This window comes from Carcharhinus amblyrhynchos, chromosome 2 (genome assembly GCF_965287045.1).
Source record: "Carcharhinus amblyrhynchos chromosome 2, sCarAmb.v2.hapA, whole genome shotgun sequence".
NCBI classification, from domain to species: Eukaryota; Metazoa; Chordata; class Chondrichthyes; order Carcharhiniformes; family Carcharhinidae; genus Carcharhinus; species Carcharhinus amblyrhynchos.
Genome location: NC_137325.1, coordinates 129297892 through 129320266, shown reverse-complemented (window position 1 = coordinate 129320266; position 22375 = coordinate 129297892). Strand labels below are relative to the sequence as shown.

Sequence of the window (22375 nt, the reverse complement as noted above, 5' to 3'; positions counted from 1 at the left end):
TCATATACCACATTTTGAATCCTTTTATCAAGGGTGCTAAGACTAGATTTACATAACAAGTTTTTAAATCCTTAAGTTTTATTTGGGAACTTGCTGAATATAACTACTTCAGGTGTGAAGATTGATAACTTTGAATTGTAAATATGGGCTGTTCATAATGACAGTGTGCTTGTGATATTTTAAGTTAAATATGCATTTTAACAGTGAGGCATTGGCTTTTTCATTTTTAAATCCTTATGCAGTGGTAGTGTGGAATTCTTCGTGTAATATAACTTGGTGATGTTTATTTAAGAAAATGGCAGGACGAGGTGATAAAGTGGTTAAAAAGCAACTGGGTTACTTGGTTTTATAAACAGAGGACTAGAGTATACCAGCAGAGAGAGCAGGCTGGAATTTCATTAATCACTGACTTCAACTGGAGTACTTTGGCAATTCTGGTAAGATTGTGAAGCCTTAGAGTATTAGTGTTTACTAGAACGTTACCTCACTCATGGTAGCACAGTGGTTAGCACTGCTGCCTCACAGCGCCAGAGACTGGGTTCGATTGCTGACTTGGGTGACTGTGTGGAGTCTGCACTTCTCCCTGTGTCTGCGTGCGTTTCCTTAGGGTGCTTTGGTTTTCTCTCTCAGTCCGAAAGATGGCTGGTTAGCTGTACCAACCCGAACAGGCGCCAGTAACTTCATTGCAGTGTTAGCGTGACCAATGAATAAACTTTACTTTAAATACTCTTGTTAATACTCTACTTAAGAGGACAGGTTGGAAAAGCCTGCTCTTTTTGAAAGAAGGCTAATGTGATCTCATAGAATGGCTACAGCATAGAAGGAGGCTATTCAGCTGTTGAGCCCAGGCTGGCTCACTGCCAGAGCAATTTACCATGTTCCATTCACTGACTTTTTCCCAGTAAGAAGGCTCACAACACTATTGTTAAAGTCCGATAGGTTTCTTTGGTAGCCTGAGCTTTCGGAGCACTGCCCCTTCATCAGGTGAGTGGAGAGTTGGGTTCACACTGAGGTTATAAAGAGACACAGACTCAATTACAAGATAATGGTTGGAATGCGAGTCTGAACAGGTAATCAAGTCTTTACAGGTACAGCCAATGTGAGTGGGGAGAAGATTAAGCGCAGGTTAAAGAGGTGTGAATTGTCTCAAGCCAGGACAGTTAGTGAGATTTTGCAAGCCCAGGCAAGTCATGGGGGTAGCGTGACATGAACCCAAGATCCTGGTTGAGGCTGAGACTTGTGGAACTTGGCTACCAGCTTCTGCACGGTGATCCTGCATTGTTGTATGTCTTGAAGACCGCCTTGGAGAATGTTTACCCCAAGATCAGAGGCTGAATGCCTTGACTGCTGAAGTGTTCCTCAACAGGAGGGGAAAGTCCTGCCTGGTGATTGTCGAGCGGTATCCACTAATGAGTTGTTGTAGCGTTTGCATGGTCTCCTCAATGTCCTGTGCCTTGGGACATTCTTTCCTGCATCATATCAGGTAGACAATGTTAGCGAGTCAGAAGAATATGTACCGTTTACCTGGTGGATGGTGTTCTCATGTGGGATGATGGTGACCCCCATGTCAATGATCCGGCATGTCTTGCAGAGGCTGCTGTGGCAGGTTGTGTGGTCACTGTTCTCCTGAAGGCTGGATAGTTTGCTGCGAACAGTGGTCTGTTTGAGGTTGCGTGGCTGTTTGAAAGCAAATAGTGGGGATGGCCTTGACGAGATGTTCGTCTTCATCGATGACATATTCAAGGCTCCAAAGGTAATGTCATAGCTTCTCCGCTCCAGAGAAATATTGGACAATGAAGGGTACTTCGTCCATCATATCCCATGTTTGTTTTTTGAGGAGGTTGGTGCGGTTTTTCATTGTGGTGTGTCGGAACTATTGATTGATGAGCCGAGTGCCATATCCTGTTCTTACAAGGGCATCGTTTTGCGTCTGTATGTGTCTGTTGCGTTCCTCCTCATCTAAGCAGATCCTGTGTATACAGAGGGCTTGTCCATAGGGGATGGTTTCTTTAACGTGGTTAGGGTGGAAGCTGGAGAAGTGGAGCATTGTGAGGTTATCCATGAGCTTGCAGCATAGTGAAGTGCTGAGGTGACCGTCCTTGATGGAGATGTGTGTGTCCAAGAATGCAAGATTCTGGAGAGTAGTCCATGGTGAGTCTGGTGATGGGATGGAACTTGTTGATGTCATCATGTAGTTGTTTCATTGATCGTTCGCCATGAGTCCAAAGGAAGAAAATGTCATCGATGTATCTAGTGTATAGCGTCGGTTGAAGATCCTATGTGGTGAAGAGGTCTTGTTCAAACCTGTGCATGAAGATCTTGGCATATTGAGGTGCGAATTTGGTCCCCATGGCTGTTCCGTCATGTTTGGATGAAGAACTGGTTGTTGAAGTTGAAGACGTTATGGTCCAGGATAAAGCAAATAATTTGTAGAATTGTGTCTGAATATTGGCAGTTTTTGGTGTTGAGTATTGAGGCACTTGCAGCAATGCTGTCGTCATGGGGGATGCTGATGTAGAGTGCCGAGACATCCATCGTGACGAGAAGTGTTCCGGGTTCAACTGCTCCATGGGTGCTGAGTTTCTATAAGAAGTCTGTAGTGTTGTGACAGAAGCTGGGTGTTCCTTTTACAATGGGTTTCGGAATGCTCTTGATATAGCCGTAGAGGTTCTCATACAGGTTCCTATTGCTTGATACGATGGAACAGCTGGGTGTGTTAGCCTTGTGTATCTTCAGGAGGCAGCAGAGATCTCCAAAGTGGGGATTCATGGGATGAGAGCACGGAGGGTGCTCTAAAGGTCTGGATCAAAGGTCTTGATCAGTCTGTTGAGTTGGCGGTGTGTTCTTTGGTTGGATCTGTGGGTAACTGAACTGTTCCTCGTTGTTCAGTTGTCGGTACATTTCTTTGCAATTATCTGTTCTATTCAGTATGAAAAATCACACCGACCTCCTCAGAAGACAAACACGGGACACGATGGACAGTACTTCTCTGGAATGGAAAAGTTATTACATCATCTTTGGAGCCTTCAACACGTCATCGATGTAGATGAACATCTTACCAAGGCCATCCCCACTACTTGTCTTCAAACGGCCACGCAACCTCAACCAGACCATTGTCCTACCCAGTCTTCAGGAGAACAGTGACCAAGACACCACACAACCCTGCCACAGCAATCTATGCAAGAGGTGCCAGATCATTGACATAAATGCCATCATCTCACATGAGAACACCTTCCACTAGGTACATGGTACGTACTCTTGCGACTCGGCCAGCATTGTCTACCTGACATGCTGCAGGAAAGGATGTCCCGAAGCATGGCACATTGGTGTTCTTTGTTCTTTGAGACATGGTATATTGGCAGGACCATGCAGATGCTACAACAACAGATGAATGGACACTGCTCGACAATCATCAGGCAGGAGTGTTCCCTTCCTGTGGGGAACACTTCAGCAATCGAGGGCATTCAACCTCTGATCTTCCGGTAAGCATTCTCCAAGGGCGGCCTTCATGACACACAACAATGCAGAATCGCTGAGCAGAAATTGATAGCCAAGTTTCGCACACACAAGGACGGTCTCAACTGGGATCTGGATTCATGTCTCAACTGGGATCTGGATTCATGTCACTACTCTGAAACCTCAGGAGAAAAAACAAAAACAAATAAAAATGTATTAATTCATAGTAAAAATAACACCCCATTATCTAAAACCAACTGTTCTGCATTCTCAGCATGGAGCTACCTGGTGTAGACATATTTGAACTATGTAAACTGAGCTGAATTTTAAACATACCCCTCAAAGAAACATAATGTAAATGTATTTCTTAAAGACATAATATTGTCACACTTCCCACCCTGTGACATCTACTAGCCGGAAGAACTGCTGAAGATGCATGGGAACTCCGCCACCTGCAAGGCTCCCTCCAAGCCAAACACCATGCTAACTTGGAACCATTATCATCATTCCTTCAATATTGCTGGATTAAAAACCCGGAACTCCCTTTCTAACAGAACCCTGGGTGTACTTACATAAGATGGATTGGTTCAAGAAGATGGCTCACCTTCTCAATGGCAACCAGGGATGGGCAAAAAGTGTTGACCTTACCAATAACACTCACGTACCCCATAAATTATTTTTAAAAAAAATCAGTCACCCATTTCTCAACCTTTGATGATTTGGAAGGCATTGTGAAAGGAAACTTGAAAGGATTTTCAGTTATGCATTTTGTATGGTAGGCACTGCTACCGCTGCATGCTGGTGGCCTGATGTAGATGACCCTTGCAGCACAGGTCTTAATGAGGCAGTTGGGGCATTGAAAGGGAAAATTAATGATGCTGCTGAAACAGTGCTGTGAGGAAGGATGTTCCAGGTTCTGGACCCAAAATCAGTGAAAGATCCACGTCAGGATGGATGCATGGCTTGACGGAGAATCTGCAGGTGGTGTTCCCATGTGTCTGCTGTCTTTGCCTTTCTAATCAATACAGGTTGCATGCTTGGAAGGTGCAGCGAAAGGAGACTTGACAGGCTGCTGCAGTAAATCTTGCAGATGTGTGCTGGTGGGGGTGTGACTGTTGAACAGGATGGATTGAGTGCTGGTCAAGCGGGTGCTTCGTACTGGATGGTGTTGACCTTCTCGAGTGTTGTTGGAGTTGCATTCATCCAGACAAGTGGGGAGCATTCATTCATCTCCTGATTTCTACCTTGTAGATGGTGGACAGGCTTTGGAGAGTCAAGACGTAAGTTACTTGCAGCAGAACTTCCGATCTCTGATCTGCTCCTTTAGCCACATTACTTATGTAGCAGGTCCAGTGTGTCATCATTGGAATCCCCCATCAGGATGGGAATAGTGAGATATTTAGTGATAGTTATGCTGTTGAATGTCAAGGGGTTATTCTTATGGTAGCCTTTCTGTTGTAAAATCATGGTGTATTACATTCAGGTATGAAGCTGTGAATGTACTGACATTGGAGAGGGCCTAAAGGAAAAGGCTCAAATGCTTATGGTGACTCTTGTGAGATAGAAGGGAATGGCAGCTGAAAAATGGAATGGCTTAGCCACCTGTCAGTTCCAGCAACAAAAAATTATGAGACATTTTAAGACTCAGATATCATTTCAATGCACTGGCAAGCTATACGCAATGATTGATCCAAATAGTTATATATGAGCTAGTACAAAACAGGAAGGCGCAGGGTGCAAAATGGTATTTTTTCTTACTTTTATTTATTAGTAGGCTTACATTAATACTGCAATGAAGTTACCGTGAAAATCCCCTAGTTGCCACGCTCCGGCGCCTGTTCGGGTACACTGAGGGAGAAATGCACCTAACCAGCATGTCTTTTGAACTGTGGGAGGAAACCGGAATACCCGGAGGAATCCCAGAACATGCAAGAACCGCACAGACAGTCACCTAAGCCAGGAAACAAATCTGGGTCCCTGGTGCTGCGAGGCGGCAGTGCTAAACACTGCACCACTGTGCCGCCACCAATGTATTTGGGAGGATTCTGGGGCACAGGTAAGCAGTATTCCAAAATTCTGCCAACATGTTATGCATGTCATAGAGATTTGCATATTAACAATACCCACTGAGTGAAACAAGCAGGGATTTCTGTCACCCAGGATTGTACCCACATAGAATTGGCAGCAGCCAAAGCATCATTGTCAAATGAGCCTGTAGCCCCCACCCCGTTTTGAATGCATACTGGTCATACAGCAGATGCAGCACGGTTTCATTAAAGGGAAGTCGTGTCTGACAAATTTACTGGAGTTCTATGAGGATGTGTCTAGGGCGGTGGATAGAGGAGAGCCGGTGGATGTGGTCTTTCTAGATTTTCAGAAGGCGTTTGACAAAGTACCTCACAAGAGGTTATTGCAGAAGGTCAAGGGACATGGAGTTGGGGGTAGGGTGTTAGCGTGGATAGAGGATTGGTTGTCAAATAGGAGGCAGAGAGTGGGGGTCAACGGGTGCTATTCGGATTGGCGGATGGTGACTAGTGGAGTGCCCCAGGGGTCGGTGCTGGGGCCTCAGCTTTTTACCATTTATATAGATGATCTGGAGGAGGGAACCGAGTGTAGGGTGTCGAAATTTGCTGATGACACCAAGATTGGGGGAACGGCAAATTGTGCGGAGGGTGTGGAGAGTCTGCAGAAGGATCTAGATAGGCTGGGCGAATGGGCCAGGAAATGGCAAATGGAATTTAATGTTGGCAAGTGTGAGGTGGTCCACTTTGGTAGGAAGAATGGTAGGAAGGACTATTACTTACGGGGCGAAAAACTGCAGCAGGCGATGGTGCAGAGGGACCTCGGGGTCCTTGTGCATGAGTCGCAAAAACCCAGCTTACAGGTGCAGCAGGTGGTCAGGAAGGCGAATGGGATGCTGGCCTTCATAGCGAGGGGGATTGAATATAAAAGTAGGGAGGTCTTGCTGCAGCTGTATAGGGCATTGGTGAGGCTGCAGCTGGAGTACTGTGTGCAGTTTTGGGCGCCGCACCTGCGCAAAGATATTTTGGCCTTGGAGGGAGTGCAGAGGAGGTTTACTAGGCTGATACCGGAGTTGAGGGGGTTGAGCTATGAGGAGAGGCTGAATAAACTGGGCTTGTACTCGTTAGAGTTTAGAAGAATGAGGGGAGATCTCATTGAGACGTTTAAGATGATGAATGGGATGGATAGGATAGAGGTGGAGAGACTCTTCCCACTCAAAAAAGACAGTAGGACTAGGGGGCACAGCCTCAAGATAAAAGGGGGGCGGTTTAGAACGGAGTTGAGGAGGAACTTCTTCACTCAAAGGGTGGTGAATCTCTGGAATTCTCTGCCCATTGAAGTGGTGGAGGCTGCCTCGCTAAATATTTTTAAGACGCGGGTTGATGGGTTTTTGATAAGAGAGGGGATTAAGGGTTATGGGGAGAGGGCGGGAAAGTGGAACTGAGCAGCGACAGATCAGCCATGATCTTATTGAATGGCGGGGCAGGCTCGAAGGGCTAGATGGCCTACTCCTGCTCCTATTTCTTATGTTCTTATGTTAACATCAGCTCACTTCCATTGGCCTGGTATGCTATTGGCTGCTCTGTTATCTGATATCATTGCAGGAGTTTCTCAGATGATTGTCCGAGGCTCAACCATTTTCAGCCCCTTCATCAGTGACTTTCCTCTTGTAATAATGCATTCGCAGATGATTGCATAATGTTCAGCACTATTTGTGACTCCTCAGATACTGAAGCAGTCTATGTTCAATAGCAGCAAGATTTGGACAATATCCAGATTTGTGCTCAGAGTAACATGCATGCCACACAAATGCTAAGCAACGATCAATTCTGACAAGAGAAAATCTAACCATCATACCTTGATTCAATAGCGTTGCCATCCCCTCCCATCAATATCCTGGGGTTGCTATTGACCAGAAACTGAACTGGATTATCCATTTAAATACTGCAGCTACAAGAGCAGGTCAGAGGCTCGGAATTGTGCATTGAGTAACTCACCTCCTGACTCTCCAAAACCAACCCCTACTGACAAGGTACAAGTCTGGAGTGTGATGGAATACTCTCCACTTGCCTAGATGACTGCGCTGTAACAAGACTTAAGTAACTTGACACCATCCAGGGAAAGGCACTGCTTCCAGAAACATTCGGTTCCTCCACTGCCGATTTGCAGTGGCAGCCGTGTGTATCAGCTACAAGATGCACTGCAGGAACTTAAGCAGCACCTTCCAAACCCATGACCGTTCCATCTAGAGGGACAAGAACAACAGATACCACCTGGAAGTTCCCCTCCAAGCTACTTCTTTATTGACTTGGAAACATTGCCATTCCTTCACTGTCACTAGGTCAAAATCCTGGAACTTCCCCCTCAACGGCACTGTGGGCATACCTATACCATGTGGACTGCAGCAATTCAAGAAGTTCACTACCACTTTCTCAAGGGTAATTAGGGAAGGGCAATAAATGCTGGCTTAACCAGTGACACCCACATCCAAGAGTGAAGTTAAAGAAATCAATTCCTCCACATTAATAAAAATTTATGCAGGTTCAGCTTCTCATTGAAGTATGTTTGTTTAGTGTTTTATTTTTGATTTGATTTTATTGCCTGTAGGCCTTTGTTCAGTGTAATGAAGACAATGTAGACCGAGACATTCAGACAGATGAAATTGAAACTGTTGAAAAGTGGACCCAACATCCTGGAGAGGGTAACCTGGTGTGTGGGGGTAAGCATGTTTTATGCCTGAACTTTGTAGTTACAAAATAATTTGCATTTGCCCATTTAATTGCAAAAAAGTGCAAGCTGCCTGGCAAAGATTAGCTAATTTGAGGGTGCCTGACTTGGTCTTGAAATGTTTTGTTTTACATTAATCCCTCCTGCTTTGCTTCTAAATGTTCACTTTAAAGAGATCGGTTAAGAAAAAATGAATAGAATCTATCCACCTTGTTCATAAAAGATTATTATTTGTGATCTCCAAAGCTTGGAAGGGAAATGACAGCTTGTACATGGGATCTTGGGCATATTTCCATTAGTTTCAAAGAATGGTAGGTTATCTTACTGAAACATCTAAGATCATGAGGGAACTGACAGGGTGATGCGGAGAGGATTTTTTAACTTGTGGAGGAGCTTAAAACCAGGGGCAGTGTTTAAAAATGAGGTCTCCTATTTAAGACTGAGATAGGGAGATTTTTTTTTCCCTCCAAATCATTCATCTGTGGAATTGTCTTCCCTAGAGACCAGTAGAGGCCAGATCATTGATGAATATGTTTATGGCTGAGTTAAAGTTTTGATCATCGAAAGTGTCAAGTGTTATCAGGGCAGGCAAGAAAATGGAGTTGAGATCAGGCATATTCTTATTTAATGACAGAGCAGGCTCCTTCTAATTCTTTTGTTCTTGTGGAATCACCCCCACCAGTAATTTTTCAAGTCATTCACCATCCTGACTTTGATGTACATCTTTCCTTCATCGTTGTTGGGTCAAAACCTTGGAAGTCCCTATCTAACAGCATCATGAATGTACTCACGCCACACAGACTGGTGTGGTTCAGGAAGATAGCTCATTGCTACCTTCTCAAGGGTAATTGCAGGTGGTCAGTGAATTCTGGCCTTTGCAACTGCTGCCTCGCAGCTCCCGAGACCTGGGTTCGATTCCTGGCTTGGGTCACTGCCTGTGTGGAGTTTGTACATTCTCCCTATTTCTGCGTGGGTTTCATCTGGACGCTCCGGTTTCCTCCCACAGTCCAAAGATGTGCAGGTTAGGTGAAGTGGCAATGATAAATTCTCCTTCAGCACCCAAAAGGCACCGGGGTGTGGCGACTAGGGGATTTTCACAGTAACTTCATTGCATTGTTAATGTCAGCCTACTTGTGACTAATAAATAAACGATGTGCACAAAATATGAACAAATATTTTAAAAATCGTGCATTTGTACAGTATTGTACAGTAGTTTTCTCATAGAAGATGGAGCAGGAGGAGGCCATTGGCCCCTCCAGCTTCCTCCACCATTCATTACGATCATGTCTGATCATCCAACTCAGTAGCTTAATCCTGCTTTCTCCCCATAACCTTGATCCTATTTGTCCCAAGTGCGATATCTAGCCACCTCTTGAATACATTCAATGTTTTGGCATGAACTATGTCCTGTGGTAATGAATTCCACAGGCTGACCACTTTTTGGGTGAAGAAATGTCTCCTCATCTCCATCCTAAATGGAATCCTCTGACTGTGACCTCTGGTTCTGGACTCCCCCACCATTGGGAACATACTCCCTCCATCTACTCTGTCTAGTCCTGTTAGAAATTTATAAGTCTCTATGAGATCCCTCCTCATTCGGTCTGAACTCCAGCGAAAACAATCCTAATCTAGTCAATCTCTCCTCATGCATAAATCCCGCAACAGCTAATTGTAGTGCTTTGCTGCTGCTCTGAACGCTGCTCTAGTCTGTTGTTCTGCTGTTATGATTCGCTCAACAAAGGCTTGGCAACTGTTTTGATGGCTTCACTGTTGTGTATGTTCATAGCAATCAAACAGGGAGTTGAATCCATTTTGCATTATTTTCATTTTGCATTAACCATCCTATTAGTGAGTTAAAGATTTTTTAGAAGTAGATGATAAGTAGTTGTATGAGCTGTAAGTTCACAGTTTGATTAGTTGACCAAATAATTAGTCGTCTTTGATGTGGGGTTATGAATACAAATGTTTATTAGTATAGAACTTGAATATTGCTGAAAAGAGAGAATTGCTGTCAAAGCTTTTCCTCTTGTACAGATCAGAATGCAATGGAGAGTGTACCAGAGTGCCAATATTCCCCATGCTTTTGTTTAGTTAAAAAAGGTTCACTGCCTAGATGTGCTTTTCTGTTTACAGAGGGCAGGGCCCTGCATATGTCGCTTCCAACAAGTGTACATGAGCTATGTGTGAAACCCAAAATGTTCAGATTTAAAAAAATCATGCATTCTTTGTAACAGTTTGTCAATTGCAAACCTTCAAGGGAGCCTCTCTGCTTTCAGGATAATCTTCACTTGCGTAGGCCTCATAACATCCTGCTTTTTGACCTTCACTGGAGGGTGAGCAAGACCGGATTTTTCCATAGCAAATAACAAAGGCGAGATATGGGGATATGCTATGCAAATGGAGGATTAGCACAATTCTTCATCGAATGAGAAAGGGTGAAAAACCAGGATTTAATTGGCAAATGTCAAATGTGAACAAGTTGTTTGTTTTTGATTTGTTTTAATTGACTAACTGCTAAGTTGTTTCTCTGTAACATCAGAATCACTCCAGCCATTCCGATGGAGGAGGGGAGTTCTTGTGCACTAGTAATTAAAGACATTGCATTGGGATGCATGGTGCCTAGTGTTGTTCGTATCAAGAGTCGACTAAGTGTGCCTAAGGTTGCTGGTACCAGGATCTCTGACATACATTGTAATCTTCGGCAATGTTGCTCTCTTTTCAGTAATTTGAATCAAGCTTTCAACATAGCTCATATACACTTGCCAGAAGCTACATATATTCATATGCTGGTGACTCTAGACCCGGAGCAATGTGGTTGACTCTTAACTGCCCTTTAAAATGGCCAAGCTGGTAACTCTTAGATTTGTTTATCATTTCCCATATTAGTACTTTTATTGCCTTGTCTCTAGTCTATTGTGTACCACATTTTCCCCAATTTGATCCCTTGGTGCTATTTTGAAGGGCAGGGAGGTGTTCTGTCCAATATTTATCCTTCAAGCAACAGCATTAAAACAGATTATCTAGTCATTATATCATGGCTGTTTGTAAGATCTTGCTGTGCACAAGTTGCTGCATTTCCCAAGTTCCAAAAAAAATTAATTGGCTGTAAAATGCTTTCTGATGTTCTACGCTAGTAGAAGTCATTTTGCCAGTATAGAACGAAAATGCACATGTCTTTATTTGCTTCTTTAATGCTGCTTTAATAGGACTTCTAATGCCTGGTGGGTACATTCACTTTCTTCAATAATGTGTTCCAAACTTTTTGATTGCACTAAATTAAACCAACCAAATGAAGATTGAAAGTCTGTTAATGGATTTTAACTGAGGCAGTTTAATATTAAATATTCTTTCCTTGAGCAGGCGCTAATGTTAGTGAGGCCTTGTCCATGGATTCAGTGGCTAAGAATGTTGACTCTCGGAGACTGACCAACTTCCTGAGATCTGCTTGTCAGGTGTTGTATTTCACTTGGGTATCAAATATGAAGTATTATATTACAATATTTCTGCAGAGATCAAGGAAGATGACACAGCTAAATTAACTGCCTAACAATTTTTAAGTCAAAGTACCTTGCACACAAAAATTTAAGAAGATAGCAGGGATAACCCAGGTAATTATAGGCCAGTGAGCTTGACATCAGAGACAGTGAAATCGTTGGAGAAGATTCTTAGGAATGGGATCTATAAACATTTGGAATTGAATGGTCTTCTTAGCATCAAACAGCTTGCTTTTATACGAGGGAGGTCATGCCTCACTAATTTAATTGAGTTTTTTGAGGAGGTGACAAAAATGATTGATGTTGTCTACGTGGACTCTTAGTAAGGCAGGGTTCCTCATGGCAGGCTGGTGTAAGAGCTTAAATCTCACGTATTGTGGTGAACTAGCCTAAATGGATTCAGAACTGGCTTAGCCATAAAACACGGAGAGTAGCAGTGGAAGGATGTTTTTCTTAATGGAGGTCTATAACTAGTGGTGTTCCGCAGCGATCAGAGCTGGAACTTCTGTTTGTAATACATATAAAGAAGAAGGAGGAAAAATTGGAAGAAAATATAGCAGGTCTGATTAGCAAGTTTGCGAATGATACTGAGATTGGTGGAGTTGCGGATAGTGATGAAGATTGTCAGAGAATACAGCAGAATGTAGATAGGCTGGAAAATTGGGCAGAGAAATGGCAAATGGAATTTAATCTGGACAAATGTGAGGTGATGCATTTTGGTAAACCCAATTCGGATGGGAGCTATAAAATAAATGGCAGAGCAATCAGGAGCATAGACACACAGAGATCTGGAGTACAGCATAGAAAGTGGCAGCACAGATGGAAAAGATGGTGAAGAAAGCATATGGCAAACTTGCCTTCATTGGGACGGGCATCGAGTATAAAAGTTGGCTAATTATGTTACAGTTGTTAGGCCACATTTGGAATACTGTGTTCAATTCTGGTCACCACACTACCAGAAGGACGTGGAGGCTTTGGGGAGAGTGTAGAAAATGTTTACCAGGATGTTGCCTGTTATGGAGGGTGTTAGCTATGAGGAGAGATTGAATGAATAAACTGGAAGTTCTCCCTGGAAAGACAGAGGCTGTGAGACGACCTGATAGAAGTTTATAAAACTAAGAGGTGAACAGTTAGAAACTTCTTCCCAGGGCAGAGATAACAATCACAAGGGGGCACAAGTTCAATGTATGGGGGGGAAAAGTTCAGTGGAGATGTGCAGGGGATGTTTTTTACACAGAGGGTGGTGCAGGCCTGGAATGCACTGCCAAGTGAGGTGGTTGAGGCAGTTGCGTTAGCCACACTTAAGATTTATCTTGATAAGCATATGAACAAATGGGGAAGAGGGGTATAAGCGGTAGGTAGGTAAATGTGATTGGCGCAGGTTTGGAGGGCCGAAGGACCTGTTCCTGTACTGTTGTTTGTTATTTGTGCACAAAGTTAATTTAGAAGAAGTTGATGAAAATGGGAAGAATGAACGTTCAATATAGCAATATGATTCTTATGGTGATTTAAGTGGCAAATTCTAACAATACTGATTACCTGTGTTTTCAAGGAAGAGTAGATGCTAGATCAAACTGTTACTGTATAATTTTTTTTGTGGTGTCATCTGCTTGCTAACAATATCACACTATTACCGTGACAGGTAATATCTGTGTTGCTTGAAGAAGATCAAGCCGAGAATCAAGCGAGTCAGAATGTACAATCAAAAGCAGCCAGTTTTTCAGTCAGTGATGGATGCTCTCAACTGAACACAAACTTGGCATTTTTACATGGTAATAGTTTGAGGTGAAACATAGACATTATTCACATTCCATTGTCCCTTCCATGTAATTCATTTGTTTAATCAACCTGCAGTTAATTTTTTTTACACTCGTGACTATGCCTTCGGTTATCTAAATCGTAAGCTCTCGAATTCCCTCCCTATACCTCCCTATTTCACTTTCCTCCAATAAGACACTTATCTCTTTGACCAAGCTTTTGATTATCTGACCCAATATCTCCTTATGTGGCTTGGTGTCATATTTTCCTCCTGTGAATTGCCATGGGACTTTTTATTAAGTTAAAGGCACTATATAAATATAAGTTGTTCTGTTGGTCAGACTTTGTTTCAGTAGAAATTCTTCACCTTAAAATACAATTATTTTGGTATTTGAATCCTATATCAGCCACGCTGACTCCAGTTCTATGCGGCAGATGGCATGTAATTTCAGTTATCAGTTTCACGTTTTATTCGTCTTGTTGTCAGCTTGTTCAATCTTCTCCTTGGATTATCTTCCTGCATTATATGGCCTGCCTAGAGTTTCCTGCCCATCAATTTCTTTTCCCTTGCGCTGAAACATCTCATCTTGCTTGTAGTGATTGGCAAAGGCTTTGCAGACTCAAACTATACCACTTGGTGGGGCTATATCACCAGATTTTTAAAAATGACATACTGTACAATGCCCTAAGAACATAAGAACATAAGAAATAGGAGCAGGAGTAGGCCATCTAGCTCTTCGAGCCTGCCCCGCCATTCAATAAGATCATGGCTGATCTGTAGTGGATCAGTTCCACTTTCCCGCTTTCTCCCCGTAACCCTTAATTCCCTTGTCTGTCAAAAACCTATCTACCCGTGACTTAAATATATTTAGCGAGGTAGCCTCCACCACTTCAACGGGCAGAGAATTCCAGAGATTCACCACCCTTTGAGTGAAGAAGTTCCTCCTCCACTCCGTTCTAAACTGCGCCCCCCCCCCGCCTTATCTTGAGGCCGTGCCCTCTAGTCCTGCAATCCTTTCTGAGTGGGAAGAATCTCTCTACCTCTACCCTATCCACCCCTTTCATTATCTTATACGTCTCTATGAGATCCCCCCTCATCCTTCTAAACTCCAACGAGTACAGACCCAGTCTATTTAGTCTCTCTTCATAGTCTAACCCTCTCATCTCCGCTATCAGCCTAGTGAACCTCCTCTGCACTCCCTCCAAGGCCAAAATATCCTTGCGCAAGTGCGGCGACCAAAACTGTGCACAGTACTCCAGCTGCGGCCTCACCAGTGCCCTGTACAGTTGCAGCAAGACCTCCCTGCTTTTATATTCTATCCCCCTCGCTATAAAGGCCAGCATCCCATTCGCCTTCTTGATCACCTGCTGCACCTGCAGACTGGGTTTTTGCGACTCATGCACAAGGACACCCAGGTCCCTCTGCACCGTAGCATGCTGCAGCTTTTCTCCCTTTAAATAGTAATCCCTCTTACTATTATTTCTGTCAAAGTGGATAACCTCACACTTGCTAAGATTGTACTCCATCTGCCAGGTCCTCGCCCACTCGCTTAGCCTATCCAGATCCCTCTGCAGACTTTCCACACCCTCCGCACAATTTGCTTTTCCACTCATCTTTGTGTCATCAGCAAATTTCGTCACCCTACACTCAGCCCCCTCCTCCAGATCATCTATATAAATGGTAAATAGCTGAGGCCCCAGCACCGATCCCTGCAGCACTCCTCTAGTCACCAACCGCCAATCAGAATACCACCCATTGATACCAACTCTCTGCCTCCTATTAGACAACCAATCCTCTATCCACGCTAACACCTTACCCCCAACTCCATGCCCCCTAACCTCCTGAAGCAACCTTTTGTGCGGCACCTTATCAAACGCCTTTTGAAAATCTAGAAACACCACATCCACTGGTTCCCCTCTGTTTACTGCACTAGTCACATGCTCATAGAATTCCAATAAATTCATCAAACACGACTTCCCCTTAACGAATCCATGCTGCGTCTGCTCTATCAAACCATTCTTTTCCAGGTACCTCGCTATTTCTTCTTTGATGACGGATTCAAGCATTTTTCCAACTACAGACGTTAAACTAACTGGCCTATAATTCCCTGCCTTTTGCCTGCTATCTTTTTTATACAGCGGCGTAACATTAGCCATTTTCCAATCCTCCAGCACTTCCCCGGAATCCAGCGAAGTTTGGTAAATAATCGCTAAGGCATCTACTATCACCTCTGCCATTTCCTTCAGAACCCTGGGATGCATTCCATCCAGTCCTGGGGACTTGTCCACCATCAGTCCCGTTAGTCTATCAAGTACTACGTCTCTAGTGACAGTAATCGCATTCAGGCCCTCAACTCCTACCATCCTTCTATCTTTAATATCCGGCAAACTATTCGCGTCCTCCTCCGTGAAGACCGAGGCAAAAAACTTATTTAAGGCCTCCGCCATTTCCTCATCTCCCACCACTAAATCCCCCCTCTCATCCTCTAAGGGCCCAACATTCACTCTAGCCAGCCTCCTCTTCTTTATATATTTGTAAAAACTCTTACTGTCCTTTTTTATATTTATTGCTAGTTTAGCTTCATAGTCTATCCTTCCTTTCTTTATCAACTCCTTAGTCGTTCTTTGTTGATTTTTAAACCTCTCCCAATCTTCTGCTCGCCCACTACTTTTAGCCACTTTAAATGCATCAGCTTTAAATTTAATACTCTCCTTTATTTCCTTCGATAACCACAGCTGGTTATCCCTTCTCCTACATTCCTTCTTTACCATTGGAATATATTTCTGCTGAGCACTGAGAAAGATCTCCTTAAAGATCCTCCACTGTTCCTCAGCAGTCCTACCAACTAATCTGTGCCCCCAGTCTACATTTGTGCCCCCAATCTACATTTGTGCCCCCTCTCTCATCCTATTGTACTCCCCTCTGTTCAAACAGAGGACACAGGTTTGGGACCCTACTTTCTCATCTTCCATCTGCATCAAAAACTCAACCATACAATGATCGCTCGTCCCAAGAGGATCCCTCACAACAAGATCCCTAACTCTTCCTGCCTCGTTACACAACAGATCTAAGATAGCTCGCTCCCTCGTTGGTTCTGTCACACACTGTTCAAGGAAACTATCCCTACAGCATTCCAAGAACTCTTCCTCAAGCCCACCGTGTCCAACTTGGGTCAACCAAATCAATATGCAGATTGAAATCCCCCATAATTATCGCCGTTCCATTTCTGCACACATCATTTATTTGCTTGTTTATAGCCTGCCCCACCTCCAAGTTATTATTTGGGGGCCTATAGACCACACCCACCAGCGTCTTCCTCCCCTTACTGTTCCTTATCTCCACCCACAACGATTCCACATTTTGCTCTTTGGAGCCTATATCTTCCCTTTCTACCACCCTGATATTATCCTTAACCAGCAGAGCTACCCCACCCCCTTTTTCCTCCTGTCAATCCTTCCTAAACACTTGATACCCCTGGACATTCAGCTCCCAGTCCCTGTCACCTTGCAACCACGTTTCCGTAATGGCCACCAGATCATATCCATTTGTGCTGATCTGCGCCACCAGCTCATTCACTTTGTTCCGAATGCTTCGTGCATTCAGGTAAAGTGTCTTTATCCCAGCCTTTATCTGGACCCTATTTGAAGGAACGCTACCAACCTTTCTCATGCCCCCTACTCCCTTTATTATTGGGACATCCTCAACATTTTCCCGCGCCTGTACCCTCTCTTTTACTTTAGATATTGTAATTTCTCCCACCCCTGCACCACCCCCCCCCCCCCAATTAGTTTAAAGCCCTATCTACAGTCCTAGTTATATGATTCGCCAGGACTCTGGTCCCAGCACGGTTCAGACGAAGACCATCCTATCTGAACAGGTCCCACCTGCCCCAATACTGGTGCCAATGCCCCATAAATTCAAACCCATTCCTCCCACACCAATCCCTGAGCCACCCATTCATCTCTTTAATCCTATTTACTCTATGCCCATCTGCACGCGGTTCAGGTAGTAATCCAGAGATAACCACCTTGTCGGTTCTGCTTTTTAATTTGATTCCCAGCTTTGCATGCTCCCTTTGGGGATCCTGAGTTCCCATTTTGCCTATGTCGTTGGCACCCACATGTACCACAATGACCGGATTCTCACCCTCCCACTCCAGGTTCCTCTGCAGCCCAGATGAGACATCCTAGACCCGAGCACCAGGCAGACAACACACCCTTCTGTATTCTTTATCGTTGTGACAAAAGACAGTGTCTATACGCCTAACTACACTATCCCCAATTACCACTACATTCCTCTTTATTTCTTCCCCTTTGTCCTGCCTCATTTCAATTGATAAATACAAAATTGTAGATAGTAGGCAACACCTTATTTATTCAGAATTCCATAAATAGTCTCAGCCTAATTTTAAGATTATATTTTAGTAAAGCTGGAAATGCTAAGTGTGTACTTTTTGGGTTTTTTTTGTAGGTCGTGAGGTGTTATATCTACATTTTTCCGAGGTCCAGCGGCAAACCCTGTTTTCAGTCCACAGCCTTCCTAAAGAGCCTGGGGTTGTCCAGTTGGCCAGCAATTACATGATCTGTGTTTGGAACATCTGGGAACCATCAGCTCCTCAGAAAGTCCTTATCTGTGAATCTGAAGTTTGTGAAAATTAATTATTTATTTAATTTGTGGTGTTATAGGAACAATTGTTGATAGTGATTCAGAACTTGATAAAGGGAAAAATCAATCATAACATCATATATTCATGCAAAATTTTCAAATTAATTAATAGTGCAGTTGGATTGTTAGTGCCTATGCAGAGCACATTAGGTGTAAATCCGAGCCCCTCTGTCTTTTCGTTTCTGCCTCTTTCACCTTCCTCCTTCTCCAGGTAGCTTCCTCGATTGTTCAAAGGTTGATGATTTTTACTATGTATCAGGGTGAAGTGATTGGCAGGTTATCTCTGCCCCGACTGTATCCCCTGTAACCCCACACATTTACAATGGCAAATCCATCTAACGTATACATCTTGGAACACTAAGTGAAATTGCCCATCAACCTAACCCGCACATCTTTGGAGTGTGGGAGGAAACCAGAGCACCCAGAGGAAACCCATGTAGACACAGGAGCAACATGCCAACTCTACACAGTCACCCAAGGCTGGAATTCAACCCACTCAGTGATTATTCATACTCGGCTTTCTGATTTCAAGCTAGTTTTCAATCCATTGTGGAAGTTTATTAACTAAAGAAATGCTGTGATATTGTGATATCTATTGCAGGTGCGATGCTGTTGCTTTGGCCCAGGTAATGTGGTATCTTTATTTGCTGGAACGACAGATGGTTCTGTAGTGGCTTGGGATCTTCGTGAACACTCCATCATGCACTACACTCTGCAGATTGGGGGCCAAGAATGGACTCTCAGAACTCCAACATTCTCCACTGGTGGGTTAAAAATGCAGATGTGACTTAGAGAACCAACCCTGAATTGTAAAAGATAGGTAATGCCTAACAAACCTAGTTTTTTTTTAACAGAGAGGAGTATGACTACAAATGTACTTTATATGGGCTTCTAGAACCTATTCAATGAGGTTCTGCACAAGACACTTCTAGCTAAGATTAAAACTTGTGGAAGTAAAGGCAAGTTATTGACTTGGTTAGAAGTTTCATTAAATGGTGGAAGGCAGAAAGTAGGGACAAAGAGTATGTACTCAAAATGAAATGAAGTTTAAAGTTTATTTATTAGTGTTATAAGCAGGCTTACATTACCATTGCAATGAAGTTGCTGTAAAAATCCCCCAGTTGCCACACTCTGGCACCTGTTCGGGTACATTGAGGGAGAATTTAGCATGGCCAATGCACCTGGCCAGCACATCTTTGGACTGTGGGAGGAAACTGGAGTACCTGGAGGAAACCCACACAGAGACAGGGAGAATGTGCAGACTCTGCACAGACAATGACACAAGCCGGGAATTGAACCTGGGTCTCTGGTGCTGTGAGGCAGGGGTGCTAATCACTGTGTCACTGTGTCACCACCCCCCCCAGGTGACTATTGGTGCTCCAAAGGATCTCTCCTGGGGCTCAACTGTTTGCCATATTTTTAAATTACTTGGGTAATGCAATAGGGAGCCACATGTTGAAGTTTGCTATTGACATAAAGACTAGTGGCATTGTATATAGTGTAAATGGGAGCAAATAATTACAAAGAATCATTGATATAGTAAATGAGTTGCTGAAGCTGCGGCTAATGGATTTCATTGCACCTAAGTCCCAGATCCCCATATTTGAACAAATATGTTTATCAGTCAAGTAAACTTTCAACAGTGCTACATGAAAATATAGTTTTGAGTGATAGTGATTTTTGCACTTGGGAGCTTTTGTTACACTAGGTCTCTTTACATTGCCCCCTGGATTTCCAGAGTTACTCTTGGTTTGGAGCTGAACCAGTAACTACAGGAGATACTGGGCCATTACAGGCATGGTGGTGAGGTGACAGGGGTTCCTAGCCTGTTGTCATTTTTTACTTGTTCAGTGCTCAAGCCAGGTCCCAGTAGTTACGATCTGCCTCTGGATATTCACACATGTTGGGAGTATCATGGGGATCCAGGAGCAGACCAGAGATCTTGCAAATGCACATTGAAATACCGTCCATATTTCCTAACCACTGATTTCCATTCAGAGCCAGTATGCCAGGATTTTGGGAGATCTGGCACACAACTTCAGGCTGGAGAGGTCTGCAGTTTCATACAGCTCGTGACATAGAGCAGCCAGTTTAAATAAAGTCCAATAGTTAGCACTTCAAGATGAATTAACACTCTTTCTCACTGCACAGATGCTTTCAGACTTGTTGAGTTTTTCCAGCGTTTTTTTATTTCCGATTTCCAATATCCACTGTATTCTGCTTTTACTTCAAGATGTTATTGTGTTCTCCCTTCATATATACATTGTGCAGGAAGGATGTATCTAAAAGCAGTCATTTTTGGGTCACTGCTGTAGTTCTCCCATCAGCAGTATTTGGGTTGTACTGAGAGTAGGTTGAGCATCCTCTGACTATAGACCATATGTATTCCCTTGAGTCAAGAAGGACTGCAGCTGAATAGCAGAGCATTTTTTTTATGGTGCACCCACATTTTTAATATCAGTGTGGAGCACTTTTCAATGGCAACACTGTAAAGCAAGTTTGAAATCCAGGCAGAACCTCACATTTCTTTTATTTGAAACTTTGGGGGCGATTCTCCCAAAAGTGCTAAACTGGTGGGAAAATTGTTCTAGATAAAGACTGTTTTTTCAGTGCAGCTTCACATTCAAATCTCCCCACTCTGTGCAATGCAGAGGTCACAATCAGGAATATCATTAAAAACCCAGCATGCGGGGTCTATTCACGCCAGAGGCTGACAGCTCAGGAACTCTACACATGCGCAGTGGCCCCGATCTGTCAGTCTCCCTGTTTGTTGGCCAGCTCAATCACTGCCCAGCCTGGGACCCCTGCAGTGCTGGCCCACCCCTCCCCTTCTTGAGGCCTATTTCCGTGCTGTGGACCTATTCCCTTTTTGAATGGACTTGAACCATGATACAACTAGTTGTTGTGGAGTTCCAACAGCTGATCAAACTAAAGAATGGAAGCAAAAACCCAGTTCAAAGCCTTTAAAATTTCTTCAGGTTAGGTTTTCCAGAGACGCCTGGTCAAAGTGCACATCAGAGATACAATAGACAGACATTGAACACTAAGGTTGACAGAATTGAATATATCCTGTGGAAGTATGGTGTCATCACGTTGCAATAAGTATGATAATTTTCTGAAGATGTGGTGTTTGTCATAAGTGCATTTTAATTACAGATGGTGTTCTGACTGCTGTCAATCACTCTTGTGCAGTGAAGACTGTTTATCCAGTGTCATCTACTTGCTTTGATAATCAGGGAGTTGGACTTTTTTCATCCAAAGAAGGTATGTTTTCAGTCAGTATTGTCGTCCTTCCATCATGAGAGATTTCTATTTTATTTTCGTTGAGTAGAACTTAGAGCTAGCGAATGAAAAAATAAACTTCTTAAATATATATTATTTATTCTGGAAATGCATACCCAACTTTCTGTAATCTTTGTTTCATATCTTCCCCAACTGTTAGATGTTTGGATTCTCGTATTTCAATTTGAATAAAATCATGAGACTAAAAGTAACAATTTAATTACAGACCTGAGGTGTTAATGCAATAAGTCCTCTCTGAGTATTTGAAATAATAGAAGGCTGGTCAGTTCCGCCACTGTTTCTTCAGTTGCTTTCCTTCTGCTCATTTAGGATTTAAATATACTGTTCAACCTTTGTGGCCAGTGCAGCAGGCAAATTACCCCTGCCTAGCTTCTATTTCTGCATTCTGTAATCGCCTGCTTGGAGCTACAAATGAAGAGCACAATAACTTTGCCAAATCATTTTGCCATGTTTTTACCACTCCTCCTATTGGCAATGATTTTGCCTGCTGATTGGCACTTCCATTTGATGACTTGGCTGTGGGAAAATGTGGGTCGAACACCATGTTTATGTCAGCTGTGGCTTAGTTGGTAACGCTGTCGCCTTGGAAATCAGGTGGGGTTGTGGGTTTGAGTTCCACTCCAGCACTTGAATTCAAAACTCAAGGTGGACGTACCAGTTCTGTGCTGGAGGAGTGCTGAACTGTTGGAGATGCCATCTTTCAGCTGAGATGTTAAGCCTATCAGGTGGGTGTAAAAGATCTTATGGCTTTATTTCAATGAAGAGCAGTGGAGCTGTCCTTTTGTACTGACGAATATTTATTTCAGTCAGCATTTCAGCAGTAAAATAGATTATCTGACCATTATCACATTACTGTTGTGGGAGCAAAACATAAACAGGCTCGAAGGGCTGGATGGCCTACTTCTGCTCCTATTTCTTATGTATGTTCAAACAGGAGCACAAATTGGCT

The 22375-nt window shown here is 43.4% G+C and overlaps 1 protein-coding gene across 4 annotated transcripts in view; it reads left to right on the top strand.

Moving 5' to 3' along the window:
* The window catches only part of dync2i1 (dynein 2 intermediate chain 1), a 92568-nt gene that overhangs the window by 51987 nt on the left and 18206 nt on the right, over positions 1-22375 (top strand). For all 4 annotated transcript variants that reach the window (XM_080212749.1, XM_080212758.1, XM_080212740.1 and 1 more), the window contains 6 exons: positions 8086-8197; positions 11566-11657; positions 13342-13471; positions 17929-18101; positions 18725-18887; positions 21280-21387. In XM_080212749.1, coding sequence (XP_080068875.1) covers positions 8086-8197; positions 11566-11657; positions 13342-13471; positions 17929-18101; positions 18725-18887; positions 21280-21387 — 778 coding nt within the window. The remainder of the gene's footprint in view (positions 1-8085; positions 8198-11565; positions 11658-13341; positions 13472-17928; positions 18102-18724; positions 18888-21279; positions 21388-22375) is intronic.